Source organism: Pezoporus flaviventris, unplaced genomic scaffold (assembly GCF_033815535.1).
Source record: "Pezoporus flaviventris isolate CSIRO_AGI_PZ_B2104156 unplaced genomic scaffold, CSIRO_AGI_Pfla_v1 ptg000045l, whole genome shotgun sequence".
Lineage (NCBI taxonomy): Eukaryota > Metazoa > Chordata > Aves > Psittaciformes > Psittacidae > Pezoporus > Pezoporus flaviventris.
The window spans coordinates 17037190-17055132 of NW_026892593.1; the positions used below are offsets into that span (position 1 = coordinate 17037190).

General features: G+C 38.3%; 1 protein-coding gene across 4 annotated transcripts in view; it reads right to left on the reverse strand.

Annotated features, from left to right (window-relative positions):
• Positions 1-17943, reverse strand: part of PLXNB2 (plexin B2) — a 114618-nt gene that overhangs the window by 15243 nt on the left and 81432 nt on the right. For all 4 annotated transcript variants that reach the window (XM_061467542.1, XM_061467544.1, XM_061467541.1 and 1 more), the window contains exons 16-29: positions 17515-17651; positions 16691-16858; positions 14979-15087; positions 12997-13224; positions 12341-12517; positions 11742-11881; positions 10589-10689; positions 8129-8358; positions 7103-7284; positions 6286-6352; positions 6028-6174; positions 2642-2798; positions 1714-1814; positions 733-817 (exon numbers count right to left, since the gene is read on the reverse strand). In XM_061467542.1, coding sequence (XP_061323526.1) covers positions 733-817; positions 1714-1814; positions 2642-2798; positions 6028-6174; positions 6286-6352; positions 7103-7284; positions 8129-8358; positions 10589-10689; positions 11742-11881; positions 12341-12517; positions 12997-13224; positions 14979-15087; positions 16691-16858; positions 17515-17651 — 2029 coding nt within the window. The remainder of the gene's footprint in view (positions 1-732; positions 818-1713; positions 1815-2641; positions 2799-6027; positions 6175-6285; positions 6353-7102; positions 7285-8128; positions 8359-10588; positions 10690-11741; positions 11882-12340; positions 12518-12996; positions 13225-14978; positions 15088-16690; positions 16859-17514; positions 17652-17943) is intronic.

Below are 17943 nucleotides of genomic sequence, written 5' to 3' on the forward strand. Positions count from 1 at the left end.
CCTGATACTAACTTACAGTGGACTGCAAACCTCAAAAAGAACAAAGGAATTGTGGAAAACACTGCATCTAAAGAGGTAACATATATAATGAATCAAGTCAACCAACAAACCCTGGAAAAACCAAGCTAGCATAGCTGATGAAATACCACTCATAGAGAAGGAGACATAAAATACGAACGTACAGAGATGAGCTTGAAAGGCAGCAAAGCTGTGAGAAATACAATGAAAAATGATATCATATTCCTTATGTCACAAAGAGGGGAGCTGGTCTCTACCGTGGTTGACCTAGAACACTTCATTCAATTCTTAGTCTAGTAAGAAGTGGAAGAAATTTGGAGAGGAAGGTAGGTACAGAAAGAAGAAAGGACAAAAGAGATAAAGCTTTAGAAAGATGAAATATACGGTTTGACTATAGATTGTAGAGGGATTAAGAAACAAAATATGCAAGGAAATATTTGCTATGAACATTTGCTAGTAAGTTGGGGAATGGACTCACAGCAATTATGATTAAGGCCCCATTATTTAAAGCTGTTATAATGAGGACAAAGAAAACAATTGCAAGTGTACAGTGGGTAGCACACAACAAATAAGCTCCATATAGTCAGTCTGGTGGGGAATATCTACCTCCACAGATGTGCTCGATAAATGAGATCAGGACAGCAGTGTCACTCTCTCTGTGTGGGTTTTGACTTCTAGTCATTTTGGGAGGTAGGGAAGCCACAAGATACTTACTTTCCCCTGGAACATCTTGCTGATTATCCTCTGGCTGTTGGGAAATTCCCATTTTTGACAAAATGAGCGTGGCACCATCTCGGACCTTTGAAAATACAAACACAGGGATGTTATTCCATGTGTGCACTACTGAACCTCTTTCTTGAAATCTAACTATGGTTTCTGTAATCTTTTGCAGGGAATCTAGACCTATGATTAATGCTGCCTTTCAGAGGCTACTTGGGCAACCAGGTCTACAACTCAGAACAAACTCACTCCCCCTTCTTTAATAAGAGATCCCATCAACACCTGTGAGATTACTGAAAATGCTAGAAGCATCTCCAAGACTTAAGTGGTTCCCAATCCAGTGTGGGTGCCCTTTGTACAAAGATGGAGTTTATCATAGACAATCAGACCTGTCTGTTTTCTGAGGGAAAGCTAACTTACTTCAATGTGTCCTTATCCAGGTATCTGTTGTTAGAAAGCAATATATAGCATACAAAGGGAAGATAAGTGGATTGCAAATGCTTGGTAGGGTGCACAGTATGAAACCTAAACCAGACAGTACAAAACCATCAATATCTGCTCTCCTGACTGGGCTGTTGAGCAAATCAGACGAACTCAAAATCTATTTAGCAGCAGAGCAAGGACAAAAGACAATTCCCAGGGGTAGGAAGTGGTAGAGAAGAGATGAATACAAGACCTAGCAAAAGGAGCTTTTGACTGGTCAAAGGGGAATTTGGATTTGGGACTGCCATGATGAGGAAACCAAAGTGCTGGCATTTAGGTGATGCATTTTTGGTAAGATGTTTAGGCAATATGTGTAGACCTAGCCTTTCATGCTCCCAAGCTTTTACTGCCTAGACCTAGAGCTAGGGCATTTTTGTTGTTTTTGATTCTTTACGCAGCACAGAAGCTGCTCCAAAAACAAATAGAGGGTTTTTTTTTATTACTAGAGAACAGTTAACAGATGTGAACAATCGCTCTGAAACACCTCCTTACATTATAATGCATTAGTGTGTTGATACGTTTCCATCTGCCATCTCTTTGGGATGTTAAATCCAAGTCTGAGAGGATCTGTGCAGTAGAACCTGGACGCCACTCTAAGGGGTAATTAAAATGAGAAAAAAAAACAGTTTTAACCATATGCAAAAATAACTACACCAAGAATGTTTCAGTTTAGTGACCCACTGATGCATTGTAGAAGATTAAAATAAGTAATTTGGCACATACCGTGAGGTGTGGTTTTTATTGCTTACTAGTTTGGTCTTTATTACAGAAGTTTGCATAAAGTAATCCTAACTATGCAAGAATTGCATCTTCTACTTTTAGATTAAGGGAGTAATAAGGATAGTGCTAAACTTTTAATTGGAGCATTTCTTATGAGATTATTAAACCTTTTAAGTTATGTAATTTTTTTTTTTTTTCTCAAGAAAAGAGCAATTTTGAAAGCCTTCAAGGAGGATGATGTTCAGAGGCTGGGTGGCTCATCAGCCCCTGAAAGTGTAGCTCCTGTAAGTTATAATACCTTTGAATAACCATCATAAAGGCAAGTCAAAATCACTACCAGTTTCTGAAATGGCATCATTACTTTTCCATCAGTTAATTGTTCATGCTGTCATTATCACATTAATTAGTACCTGAGATACTCTGTCAGACATGAATACATTTGTGCTAACAGTCATTAACAGGCTCTTTGCACGCTAATGACAGTATACCAAAACTTTAAGAGTCAGGAAAAAGAACTCTGTTAGAAAGCATGAATTTTTAATGCCTATTAAGATTGATTCAAAATATTGCATTTTAGCATCCAGCTGAACATGCATTCAACTTTTTTTTTCTTTAAACAAAAAAATGCTTTTATATACATTTCTGTGAAAAATACAAAATCTCACAACATGTTTCACCTGCTCAACATAGTATTACCTACCAAGAACTACACTCTCAGCTTTTGGCCACTGAGAACATGGCAGATTTCGATAGACTTGGTCTATTATCTTTTCCTTTACTTGTGATATAGTATCACAGTTCAGCACTTTCACAGGTATGGAATCAGTTCCTCCATCTTGTACATATACATTTACTGTCTGAAAAACAAAAAGATGATGATAATGGCATGATGATAATGGCAAATCAGCACTGGATTACCTCTGAATCTATTTTTCTGGGTGATTTAAATATAAACAATATTTAAAATTCATTGTGCAATGATTATAGCACAGCAGCACATATTTGCAATGGGAATATGGATCCTTTGCTGTTATGCAGCCAACCAGCTATCATAAATTCCAGCTAATTCCGCCCACTATGACAAAATAGAAAAGATACAGAATAGATTTACTCATATAATAATAATATGCTATTATTATTGTGCTATTGAAATTTTTTAAAGAGGGACACACAAAAACAAAACAGCTGGATCACTAATTACATGCATCTCATACAACCTGATAACCTGAAGCACAGAAAAGCACAAATAATACAGTGCCCAAATATAACAAGTTCCAAATAATCATTTGAGCTGCACTTTGCTGAACGCCTAAATATTGTATGTTTTTGTGTTCCTTTACACCGTCTTCATGGAGCAGCTTTACTTCTCAAGTCAAGCAGACTAGGTCTATACATACGGTGATTTAACATGGCTCAATCGATGATCAGTGATTTGTTTACCTCCCATAACTTTACCTCCTGTGACCAGCTGTTCATGAGATATATATAAATAACGCATATATGCACACATATAAATATATATAAGCACATATAAATGCCATTTATACCATCTTTGGTGTCTTGGATGACTTTATTTCCTGCTTACTGTTGCCACAATAATAGCTCTAGGAAATATACCTAAGTAGTTTATATTAGTTCTAAAATATTGCTGATAGTATTGACATAGCTTTTTTTAATGTTAAAAAGAATTTCTTGAAAGGCTGTAATTTGCTAAATCTAAAGGGATTTTTAAAAAAGTTGCTTTGCTTTAAAGGTGTCAGGTTTAATACAGACAAAAGCAAGTGAGAAAACAATGGCCAAGAAACCTTATAGAAGGGGGGGGAAAAAGCCCCAGAAAACCCAACCCAAATAGATGTTATGAAAAGCCTCTTTTTTTTCACTAGCTGAATCAGTACAACATCTCAGAGTTCTCATGGATCTTTTGCCAGTCAGGTAGCTTTGGAGGCTAGGCACATCTGAAGCATTGCAGCTCTCAGATACGCATGGTCCTGCCAACCATAACGCCTTAGTTTATCTTTCCAAACCTCAGAAATACACTTGCATGGCTGGTATTTTTAAACAGCGAAGAAAGGCTACACCATACGGCAATCAAATTAAACATGATTGCACTGTCCCTTGACAGACCTCTCAAACTAATCATGAGATTTCACCTTCCTTTTCCTATTAGCGTTATGGTAATTAGACATGATTTTGTTGCTGGTTCAGTATGCAGCATGTCAGTGTAACCAGTGATGCAAAACAGATTCATCTTTTAAATAAGAACAATTAGAGAGCAGACAACTGCTCTCTATACCATACTTTCCCACCGTGTCTCACTTTCAGGCAGAAGTGAACTAATTAATTCATGCTTTAACCTATCTTGGTGTACAAATACTCCCTAACTGTTCACAGGTACCACAACGTCATCATCATGCAAAAGAGCCCAATAATTTATAGCAATAGTAACCCCTTTCATAATCTTTCATCATACTTATAAATAGACGTATATCCCATCCTCTTCCATGCACGCGCACATATCAAATCTCTGTTTGACAGGAGATCTGGACCAAATGCTGCTACTTTACAATGTTATAATGTTTAATATTTAGCTACTATGCTTGTTGTGCCCACATCTGACTGCATACACAAATTTTCTGCTTTCACACTGCATTCATTTAGCTTAATTGCAGGCGTTGGCTTTTTTTTGTGAAAAGAGGCAACTGAGTAAAGAATTATTGCCATTAAGTCTTATAAGATGTACAATGCAAGTAAATTTTGTTCTCCATACACAAGAGAAAATATAACCAGCATTGCCAGTCAGTGTGGTTTCTGTGTGTGGCACTTTCAGCTCAGATAAGAAGATGGCAACTCAACTAATCCCCAAAATATCAATTGAACCTAAAATATTTCTTCTTGCCCAGCACACCCGTTTCCTTCAGGCAGTTGAGGTCACAGTCTAGTGATTATGTGAGTCTCTTCACATCAGCCCTCCCACCAGCATCCCTTCAGAATACACAAACTGGTGGGGATTTTCAGTCAGGACTTAACAGAGCTTTTTATTAAGTTTCTCTTTCCACACCGCAGATAGGTCACTGCATCTTTCTCAGTTGGAGACAACCACAAATGGCTCCTAACATGTCAATAAAAGTGAAATCAGAGAGGGAAAAAAACCTCCTGTGTTGCTCTTTGAAGGACAGTCTGTGCATCTTTGACATTCACTACACTTTGTCCTGAAGAAAGCCAGCAAGACTGTCAGAAAGAGTAAAACTAGCATTTAAGCTCCTCAAAGAGTGCGCTGCTCCAGTTTTTTAAAGACAGTGAATTCAACTGCTGGCATCTGGTTGGAAAAGTGGTGGAAGTTTGTGGCAGTGAACAGAATGAAGTCAAAGCAGAATCTGTAATAAGAGAACTGAACCATGGCACTGCTGATCAGATTCAGGGGATTCCACTTCATCGCACTTGAAGCATCTAATACAGGTCTCTAGAAGTGCCTGTAGAGGCAGCTTCCCCTCATCACTGTAGGGATTATTTCCTTAGGTGGAAATACGCCCCTTTCAATGCCAGCTGGGCTGCCCATGTTCAGGAGAGTTTGACTCACACAGGAACAAGTGCAGAAATAGGTTCATAAAGGGTTTTGGAGATTGCAGAGCCATCTCACAGGACTGTAAAGGAGCTCCTCCTGGTATACCACTAAAATGACTCTAAAATGATATGCTGACAAGCAGCAATCACAAGGGAGAAAGACAACCTGAAGTTCAAGAGTAACATTAGCGCAAGAATTCTGCAAAAATCAATTGCCAGTTAATTTAGATGGGAAAAGGGAGGGAGCCAAACACCCCAACCACTGTTCAGACAGACTGAAAATTATGGAAGGGATTTACAGAAATGCATTCCATAGTGGCAGGACTTGGATTTAATACTTGGAAGATGCTTTAAAATTCTATTTTCCTGTTTGGAGTCTTGCTTTGGCCAAACTGTCAACAGTCCCGCCCATGACCAGAATTCCTATGCAGATCACAGCAGTATAGAAAAGTATGTACAGACTTAACACTACAGGACTTAAAAGAAAAAACAGAGCTTCTAATATATTAATCATGCTCAGCTTACCAACAGCGTGTACTCTACATCATCTCCCAGTAAGCCTGTGTCATTCAGTGTATACTTGGCTTTCTTTAGTACAGCATCCACTGGGCCTTTTTCTACCTGGTGTTTGATAGCCTTGAACAATTTATAAAGAGGCTCTCCGGCATTATCCTGTTTAAAGAAAAGGAAGTGAAATAAAGCAAACCCAAAAGATAAACCCAGTGCAGCATGTTGAAGTAGTATTAATGAAAAACCCCACAGGCAACAGACTTCAGCTCTTACCTTGAGGTACTGGTATAAACAAATAGACATCCAGTTAGACAACATTCTCTCAACAACCGTTTCAGATCTGAAAAACAAAACCAACCCCGCGCACAGTGAGGGTCATTAATGACACAGTATTAACGAAAAACATTGCTTGCTTGAGATACAATATTTTTTCATGCTTAACTGCATGCACTCTCCTAATGCGCTGATTTCCCTATAGAGTCTTGAGAGCTTTAGGATAAGTGCTTTGTATTGCTCATAATTCCTGGCTACCTTCAGCTCATTACTGAAATACATTCTTTATGCAAAATCTTAAATTTGGTCTATGCTTTAAGAGCTAAAAAATTAACCCAGTTGTGCAGTTACTGGGAAATTACCTTCAGATTACAAAGGTACAACATAGGCAGAACAAGGTCTTTTGTAATTTACTTGGGATAACAACAGGGTTAAGCAAGCCCTCACTGAATGCACAGTGAAAGCGGGTTATGTGTGCTCATTACGGAGATGATGTGTGGTATAAATGCTAGATCATTTGGAACCAAATTAGACTAAAAAGTAAATGAAATGTTTGGTATTGTGTTGTAAGGAAGGTACATCTTTCAGTAGTTTTGATGCAGATTCTACACTACAGTATTTGAATATGGAAATCTGTTGCCAGCAGTCCTGGGTGTGCTTTCCATGGCTATTCCTGGTGAGCTTGTCTTCCTAACATGCTTGGGCCAGGCTATTTCTGACTTTTATGGATAGTTGACATTTTAATACAGTCACATTGCAAAAGAAATACATTAACAGAAAACCAGAGAGCTACAGAAAATATGACAATCATTCAAACCTTCTTAGCATTAGCTTTGGGTTTTTGGCCACAACATACTGCTCCATCAGTTCTAAGAACAGCGTCCTCATGATGTCAGTATAGTATTCTAGTTTTCCATGTAAAGCAACTGTCAGTAAAGATGCAAAATACACTTTAGCTCGAGCAGAGAACTCCCTTTGGTTTTCCAGCGTGTGAATAAACTGGAACAGAAAACAAATGTACAGTTAAGTACAGATGACAGGTTTCTGAAGAACCTCAGCACTTCTCTGCACTTGAAAAAGTTTTCAGAAGTTTGATAAAAAATACTTATAAGGTAATATTGCCTATAATTTGTTTTTAGATACACACACAGTGTAGTGGACTAACCCAGGGTACATGCTTTAACTGAAGCCTTATCTAAAAAGGATGCTTTAATTAAATGAAAAAAGGTGTTCTGTGACAATTTTTAGAAGACAAAATCAGCTCCCCTTTCCCACTAAGTCCCAGTCCTTTCACATCAAATTACAAAGACAGTAATATAAGTACACCTGGGAACACGCTCTCATCTGCCATAAACTGTAATGCTACCATTAACTAGTTCAGCATTGGAGCCTCATTTAAAAAATGATAAAAACTTAGAAGCCTAAATCTATATTTAGGTGTCTGACAATCAAGCTCAGTTTTTGAAAGTGAGCAATTAGAAATCTCTTCAGAGCTGCTGTGAGCACTCATCAATCTGGATGAATAAGCCACTTGAGGAGACTCTGCCTCTTGGGGACAGAGACCCAGCAGATGGCTGCCCATACGTGACTCCCGTGATGAACCATGGTGAAATCAGCATTCTCTGATCACATTTTTTAAAAAGGCTAAAACAAACTTATAACAGCAGTTCTTATGCCAGATTGGGTAATATCTGTTTTCCTACAGCCACTGCAATGTTGACTAATTCCATACTACATGACCTGGCAGAGAAATATGATTTTGTCTCTCTGCCCCACCAGGAAGCTCTGTCTGTGATGACACAAATCTGCAGTGGTTACGAAGCAAATCTCCTTCAGTACTCACATTAATGAGAAATGATTTGCTATTGAGGAGGTTGGAGAACTGATTCAAAGCCTGCTCCACAGTCTGCCGCCTGGCCTCGGGAATATCCAGCTTCCCCGTAATCATCACGTCTTTCTCTCCATCTTTGGAGGGCAAGAAGAAGACTCTGTCTGTGTAGGTTTTGTAGTCCAGTACTGGAATTCCAGCTTCATTGATATCATTTGTCTGATCCTCCATCTCTATCATTAAGTCTGGAATATGCAATACATTTTAAAGGTTCATTTAAAAAAAGCCTGAAGCTTTTTTAGGCAACACAATCTCTTTGGGTACCTTTTATCGCTATTCAACACCAAAACCTCTATTTCATCTCACATTTTCTCTTGCTGTTTTTGCCAACTATCCCGTTAACTATGACCATAGCTAATCCTGTGGTGACATGAGGATAAATGCCTTTCGCACAGACGGTTTCCTTGTTGCTTCCTTAATGGATATCTGGGTGAGTTCATATATACGAATATGGGGTTGTAGGGCAGAGCCAAAAAACCCCATCACAATACTGCAATATGGGTTTGCTTGGCTTTTTTTTTCAATGCACATTCTATCCCCTCTGAGTCTAGGTAATAATGACAGTTCTTTTAAAAGACACATTGCAATCAAGGAAAGAAAGTTTTAAAGTGTAAAGCATGCTAATTTAATTGGAAGGAAGGGGATGGCAGGAAGGAAGAAGGTTAAATGATTCATTGAAACTGATGGAAACCTTTCTGTGGGACTCAAAAGCTCCAAAGTCCTTAAAAGGGACAAGAATTAGGCAATCATCCATTGGAGCAGCTATTCTAGCTGAAGGCTTTCCAAATACGCAATATTGCTGATTGACTAAAATACCATGTTAATTAATACAGTGACCTATTGTCTCTGCAATTTTGTTGCTTTTATTCATTCATTTACCTCTTTGTTTTACAGCATTCAGCAAAGCTGAGGGAGAAAGCATCCTGTGGTTTCCAGCTTTGTGGTATTTGTACTTCCTCTCTGATGCTCCTTTCCTTGGCTATCTTTGGTCCCCTGAGTTTTACACTGCACTTCTTGCTGTTGATATTACAGTTTCACAGTATGGATCTAGAACTTGTTTTGAATTCAGTGTTTATGAACTGGAATGCCCCTTGGATGTGCTTTCTACTTCTTCAGTGTCTGTGTTTGGTGGAGCAGAGAGGAAACTTTCAACTCAACATGCAGCAGGAGTCTAGCTCTGTACTAGGAGTGTCAGCAAGAGAAAGTCACCTTCCACTTTCAGAAACATGTGTGAAGTTCCATGGAGAGGTGGTGAGAGGGAGGGCTGTTAACCTTGATCAGCCCTCTCACAGTTCAAAATGCAGTTTGAAATGAAGGCTGTTTGGGAATAGTTCTCGATTCAAACATTTGCTTCTGTTTTGGGTCCAGAACCTGGAAGGAGCTGGTTTTCCAGAGAAAGCAAACTGATACAAGAAAAGAACATCCTGTCCCAGAAATGCCAGAAAAACAAGTCTGGGAGAGGCTTCCAGCATGGCTGAAATCTTTGAGATACCCTGAGCTTCTAAATCAGTTTCAAACTCTAACCTGAAATTGTTGTTTAATTCAGTCCTGCTTTTTAGCCACTGCCAATATGAAATAATCTATTTCTCTTTAGAAATAAAATGTGTGGGTTTTTTTTTTAGTAGAGATTTTTTCAACATGACCTAACGGCAAGTGTAATTCAGATAATGAAGTGACATTTCCTGCTAATATTTAGGCCAATATTTGCAATGTTTGCACTCAGATGCCCAATTTAAGCATTGCAATGAGTAGTTCAGTGTGTAGAAATGCTGAGTCTTCATACCTCCTGCTGCCTTCCCTGGGATGATGCCTCTACATTTACACAGAACAATTAGTTAGCTCCTGAAATCAAGCTTAAGGTTTTCCCACGATAAACAGAGTGAAATGCTATTTGTTTCCTGCAAGCTTCCCAAATTAGCCCTTTGTATACTGATTGCTGCAAATAAATTTTGCACCTCTGGAAACAGTTTTTAATCATAGAATCATAGAATAGTTAAGGTTGGAAGGGACTTTAAAGATCATCTAGCTCCAACACCTGCCACTAGACCAGGTTGCATACAGCAATTGTACTAACTACTAAGTACATGGTTAGTTACCATAAAACATCCTTACCTCCATATCAATCACCACTCACATTAATGGCTCTCAGTATCACCTATATGAACTAGTTTCTATTTCCCAGTTGCTAACTCTGTGCTTCCTATAGACCATTTCCTTTAATAACTTTAGCTCCCTATTTTATTTACAGCTTTCATATATAATTGCAAAATATCTCCTGTATGTCAATGTCAGTAATCAAGACTACTAAGATCTGCTAATTATTTGTTCCTGGAGGACAGCTTTTGCAAGGTAGCACCATTGCTCCAATCTTCTGATTGCTCAAGAGGACCACAGGAGAGCAAATATCTGTCATACCTGTGAATTCCTTCTTGCACCGATCTCTCACGCTCTCCTCCAGGCCTTCAAGTTGTGATTTGATCTTTTCATACTCTCGTTCTGCTTGTTGGCTCTTGCGTCTTTATGGAATAGAGGTAAGATTTTTAAAGTTATAAACTGCAAAAGTAAGTAATTTGCAACAGCTCTGAGTGGGGGACATTTTCCTGGTTTTGATTTCTTTTTAAACACTGGCCGCAGAAAGAGAATGGAGGAGGACAACAGGAACAGCGGACCAAGTCTTCATTCTGTGCAAACCAACCTGGCACCATCAAGGGCCTGCTGCTTCAAAGCACTTGGGCCAGCAATTTAATATCCAATAAGCTGTAGCTACAAATGCTTTCAATCACATATTAAGTACAGAAACTTAATTTGTATGTACTGAGCAAAGACTGCTTGCAACATATCCTGCACTGGCTCTGAGCCACCCAGGTACTCCTGGGTCTGGAGCTGAAGTGAGAAGTTTGCATGAGGTCCACAAGAACATCAATGCTGTACAGCACATACTTCAGCATTGCTTCAGCTATATTGATATGCACCGTAAGAGTGAAATCCACACCCTCCTGAGAGACAGTATGAGGCCCTCCTTACTAACTTTAAAATTGGGATAGGTAGGTATTAAGTGAAATACAGACATTGTTCTGGCCCTTAGTGAAGCATGAACTTCACCATTAATCATGAAATTTGTTTGTCGGTAACACTTATCTCCACTGGATAGGCCTAAATGACCCCTTAGCCAAATCCAAATCCATCCAGCTCAGACCTACTGTGCTGACTGAAGCAGCATAAACAGTGATGGATATGTATAAAGAATAAGTTATCTCCTTCACAAGAGGCACTTTAGCTGCCATGTATGTGCACAACTCATCCTGAAATTGTGCGCTTGGCAAGCCTGGGACCAATTGTTGTGCTTATGTACAAAGGATGGACTGAGCTGACTGACACCAAGGAATTTGGTGTGCGTGAGAGGAATAAATTGGTGTTCCAGCTGTACATACATATTTCCAGCTGTAACTGACTTTCTTAACCTTGCAGCTCATAAGAAGAAGATAATTTCTGCAGACTGAGCTGAAAACAGTTAGGTAATACCTTGAAAACTTTAGGACAGCAAACCCACCTAATTAAAGGAACTTACCTGTAACAGATGATAGAAATGATGATGATTGCTATCATTGGAATAAGTACCAGTGGCAAAATAAGATTCAGTGGGATGTCACTCACACGTGTATCGTATTCCACCCTTCCGAGGATCCATTCCCGGAGTCCAAATTTCACCTAAGTAGGTAAGCACAGACATTTGTCTCAAGAAGTGTATAGAGGCAGTGGTTCACTTTTCAGTTGCAGTCTAATTTCTTAGGAATTCTCACAAATGAATTTCTAGCACAAACTGCCAAACAAAGGGAACATTTCTGAATATTTTATGCTGAATTTAGGTCACTAGCACTTTATTCCATGAACTGATTTTGTTTTGCCTAGCAGAGGAAGAAAAATCCCCAGTCTGTCTTGCTACAATTCCTATGTAATGAAGGTTGAAGGCATTTGGCAGCTTGGGACTGCTCTTTACATGTGATGTCTTCTAGACAGCAGGCAGAAGCTGGAGGAAGAAAGAACTGCAAGGAGTTTCTTCACAGTACTACAACTACTTTAAAGAACAAATTGCTTCAGTTAAAAAGCACTGTACTGTATCGGTGTCACTTACACATGGTATTAAATTCTATTGAAAAGGTAACTTACAATGAATTCAGGAAGGTTATTGATTGTATCTCTCTTCTGTCGTTTCTTTGGTTGAGGCTGTACTTCTGGTGGCTCACAATATAAGTCCGTTTCAGTTAGTGTCTTTATGTTGCAAGGCTCATCTCCCACAAAAGCCTGTGCCTCATCTATTGTCATGGCTTTGTTCAGGTTACTGCCCTAGACAGAAAATACAAGACTAAGTCATCATTGCAAAGTCTTCAAGACAGGAAGCCCTGAGTTGCAGCTTTGCATTTGGATCATTTTTAGCAGCAGAGGTGATTAGCACTGCAGCGTGCAGAAGAGTAGAGTGGTTGGGAATTATGCAATTCCTCTCTTTTCCTTCCTGGAATGAGAAAAGATGTTCTCTCCAGTTCTTGGGAGCTCTATGGCAGAAGGCATTTCCAAATGCCAGGCTCAGCAGGAGGGAGCATCTTTGGGAAACCCAAAGTATTGCTAAAAGATAGGAACTCTCTGTGAGAAGGGCAGAGGGAAGGAAAGAGGAACTGACGATGTTCAACATCTAACAGAGGTAAGAGACTCTACCAAGCATTCTGGGTATGGTACCAAACAGCTGTTAAGAATTCGAGAAAGGAAGGAAAAATTCTATAAACACTTCAAGGACAAAATGAGCCGCCACCATCTCTTGACAAGTTTACCTTTGCATTAATAAGTTTGTTGACTTGTTTCTTGATGCCATCTGTGAAGTTTTCAAAGGTTGGGTCTGCAACATAGGCAAAGGAGTGACTCTCATTTTTTACAACTAAATGATAATGATCCATTAGAATAGTAGTGGTAATGTTATAGTTTTCTGGATCTTCCAGTATTGGTGGGGAAGAAAAAACCACTGTGGTTTCATTGAGTCTTTTAACAAGCTTTCCTTCAAACTGTAAGAAACAAGAAGAACATGCACATTTTAGAGTCTGACTCATTCGTGTACATAACTATTGATAACCTTAGACTGTAGAAATAAAACAACTACATTCATATCCTCACCATACAGCAGAAATGACACAGTATGAGGTATTTTCTGTAAATAAAATGAAACAAATTTGTTGATGGATATGAATTATTGATTCATTGTGTTCTATGCCTGCAGAAAAAGCTTAGGCTACGGATCAGTTTCCATTGCCTCCAAATTCTGTGGCTCTGTACCATATTGGGTTGGTATCATTAAATTGCTCTAAGATTGAGGGTTAACATGACAGCTTTAATCCAGATCATCTTTTGTACTATGAAGTATCTCAGGTAGATTCTTTTCTACTGACATTGTAAAATACCTTGCTGAAATTCAATACAATTACTAAGTGAATTTCAGAATAAAATTTACCAATTGTCAACCAACTGCTCAAGGTAACAACAACTCAGTTAACCTGTTCTGCACCCCCATTCACAGAATCATAGAATCATAGAATAGTTAGGGTTGGAAAGGACATTAAGATCATCTAGTTCCAACCCCCCTGCCATGGGCAGGGACACCTCCCACTAAACCATGTCACCCAAATTACAGAAATGTTTTTATCCTAGAAACTCCTTCAAGTCATTCAGTAACATCAACCACAGCCAACAACACTAATAGGAACCCTCAACATTTCTTCTATCTTGACATTGCCATGTAAGTGGAAGCAAAACCAAAAAATAGAGAAGTTTCTAGTCTTAACCATGAACATGTGCCGTATGTAATGCTAACTTAAGCTAATGTGCTGAGATGATACTGAGCATACATAAGAAGGGGGGTAAGAAATGTTGATAAACATTGACAAGAATGCTAAATAGCCTTTAAGATTGTCTTAGGAGTTAAGGTTATCAAGATAATAACATCTTGTAGTTTATGGCCTAAGAAACAGACAGTTTTCTTCTTAAAATTCTTTAAGGGTAGGGTTCTGAAGGACTCAAATCCAGCTGGCTTTGGTATACTCTTGAAGCTGAATCATGCATGTAATGCAATACATGCATTATATGGATCATAAGACAGTCTTAAATTGATAAGCAAGCCTTAGAAAAAGTATTTTTATTTTCTTACTGGAAGATCACTTTTAAGTCCTCAATCATCGCATTAAACAGTGCTCTTCATTAAAAGAGTGGGAAACTGGTAATGTCAATTCTTAACATGAGATGCAAGAAGGGTTCTTTCTTTTTACGTTATTTTTCACAACTCTTTGTGAGCATCCTATAGGTGGAATATACATGAAGTAAGAGAGAGAAGAAGACATGGCTCTTTGAGGAGTGACAAAATAAAAGCCAATGACTGTGTAAAGCTGAGTACTCAGCATTATCTGGATTTGGGTCCTGTTTCAGGTAAATCTCTAAAGTTTGCAGGGGAGAAGAAAGAGAAAGACATGAAAATTTAACCACTTTCTAATTCTGAAATACATGCACTTCACCACTCAAATCTTAATTCTTTTATGCTTATTCATATTGAATTAAAATAATTTTAAAGCAGAAGACTGCAAGGTGCAAGTGAATGTAAGTCAAGATGGTGTGAGTGGGCTCTTCTCCCACAGAAACCTTGAACAGACCCAGAAATCTGTTTAGACCTTATTCCACTCTGAGTCCAGTGAGTGAACTTAAATGCATTTTTCAACAGACTATGTGTTATGTATCTAATGCAATGCCATTGTGAGGAAAGAAAGAAAATTACCCTTTTGAGATTCATTTTCCCTGCTTCTGGACGCTCTGCATACACCACCAATGAGAAACTCTGGATGAGCTCAAAACCGGTTCCAGTTACTGTAATATTTCTTCCTCCACTGAAAGGCAGAATTAAAAGAGAAATCAAGTCATTGGTAAATTACCACAACAGTATTTTATCCTGCACTGCTACTACTTCCACTGGAAGCACCTATATAATGCCTGTATGACAATTAGATATCCTAAAAAAGGGATTTCTGTTAAAACTATAGATGACTGCAGCATTTATAAGCAGTGATGTCAACTTCAAACTCATTTTAAAACAGCAGAATAAAAAAAGGTACAAATTGCTTTGCCAGTATTTGTGGCTTTTGATTGTTGCCTATCTTTGTGTGTTTTACTTCTCCAACGTTTTTGTTAAAATCACTCCATCTACCACACACACACAGACAAAGGTGAGAGTTTATTTTCCACAGGTCTACAGGCACCAGGTTTCTCTACTTCCTTTCATTTGCAACACATTGTTTAAAAAATAATGCATTTGCATTAGAAGAAGAATGCATGCAAGTGGCCAGTGGGAGTTAAAGTCATCAAAGTAACATGAATTAAGAGGGATAGCAATCCTCAAAGCAATCCATTAAAGTAAGCTTCAGTTTATATAGAGGGGAAAAAAAGAAAATATTTTAAACTCTGTGAAGTAAATCATTATTGATCTACCAAAAAGCCCTTCAGGCCTCAAACCCACCCAAACAAAAAAATTAAAGGCAAATATTAAAACCAAATCCTATTTGACATAAGTGACAACTCAACATTCAAGGAGGCAGGTACCAATTTCTTCAAGGGCAGGCACAGCCAATTTTACTTTTAATGCCCTGTTTGTATGGTCATGATATTCTTTTTATTGAAAGAAAGTGGAAACATCATGATCTCTCTTTTCTAACTCTGCCCCATTAAGAGACCAGAATACTAGGGAACAGCAGAGATCAGTGTGAATCCAGGTCATCAGTTCGTCCCTGTATCTGTCACAGAATGACTTTCATAACCAGAGGTATGCTGCAAAGACTTTTACACAAATGATTTGCCATATTGCTACAAATATGAGTGGCGCACATTTCTTTGGTTTCACAATTAGTACTGGGTGAGCTTTTTTCCAGAAGGAACAGTTACCAGATGGGGTGTTAGTGAGCACCACCATAGAAGAGAGCATACCTTTTAAAAGCATTATTGAACTCTGATCTAGATTTCCTAAAAAGATACTTTTTTTTTCCTCATGGGACAAAGAGATGACAAGCCATAATTTTCCTCTGTTCCCAGCATACTTATTAAAAGCTGAATAGAAGAACTGTTAGAAACCTTTTCATTAGAAACCTTTTATATATGTTATCCTATGGGATAAGGATTTGTAAGTAACACAAAGATCATGTTGTCTGACATCAAGCTGAAATGCTTTGAATCTCTTTCTTTGAGGTATCTTCATTTAAAAGAAGCTCATTACTTTTTCTGGTTTCAGGATTTACCTTTGAAGTGGGGATTAAAGTTCAAAGGTAAACAGAATGCTTTTAACATTAGCTGCGGTTAAGATCACAAACTCTACATATCTAAATGTGTGTATGGCTAGAATACAGGAGTTTTTATTTCAAACAGTTCTACATGTAATAGGTTTATTACATGTTACACATTTTAACCCAATTGTAAATGAAGTTACGACAAACATTTTGTTACCTGCTGAAGCTATTTATTGGCAGGAACTTGGTGACAGTGGGATTCTCACGGTATGAAAACTGCTGTGGTACAGTACTTATTGTGCCCCCATAGTTCATTGTGACTGGAACAATTTCAACCTTGCTATTAGGTCCTGTAATGCAAACGATTTCATCTCCAAATTCGGTGCTAGATTGGAAAACAAAAAGAAGAAACATCTTCAGTTACTAACGTTACCATTTGTAACATGATTTGTAATCTTTACTGTACAAAAGCAACAAAACCTGGGCTCTACTTTTGCTAGGCACTGAGTAGCTACAAGAGGAGACAACACTTTCCTCAGATCAGTGAGGGTCTTTAAAAAAAAGATGTAGGATATGAAAAGGAATAGTATACAAACACAAGAGCAATGCAATGTCAACACATTTCATGTGATTCCTTTTCTTTTTTGAGGGGGAAAGGGGAGAAAGAAAGGCAGCAATCAATAAAAGGAAAAGGAAATGAGAGGAACAAACCAAAGGGCACTAGAAGATTAAGATTTTATAAGGAACCACTGAGGAGTTGCTCAGCGAAAGCATGGTTGGGTTTGGAGCAGCCATTCAAGCGGAGAAAGCCGAAACTGGAAAAACCTTTGGATATCCAAGTTCTCCCACTTTGGTTGTTTATTTGGTGCTTCTCCCAGCTGGAGCCTCTGAGCGAGTTTCTGACGGTTATGTGCAGAACCCCATTGCATGGGATGAGTCACAAAGAGATAGACAATGGATTTGTTTAATTTCTAAAGGCCAGAAAAGGTTGGTGCTTTGTTAGAATACACCTCTGTTTTGTTATTTACTCAGGGTACATACACATTGCAAGGCTGGCTACCAACTGAAACTTGAACATCCTTCTTGGAACCAGTGGCCAGGTTTGTACCAGTGATGGTAAGTGTTGTTCCACCTGCTTGCGGTCCACTTTGAGGTCTTATTTGAGAAGGATGAGGTTCCTGCAAAGAGAGGATGGTCATACCAATGAAGAAAATGAAAATAAAATTTACACCAGTATTAACTGGTATAATAGCTAAATTACTACCTGAAAAATCATGAAACTAAAATAATAATGGACAATTCTTCTAAAATAAAACAAAATTGTCCATTGTTCAAGCTTAAGGAAGATGTAACAGATTATGGGAATGTATATTTTCCTCATACTGTATTCTACATATATGAATTCATATAAAGGGTTTTATATGAATTTCAACTCCCTATTTACAAAATGTAGAGTTAGCTGCCATTAGG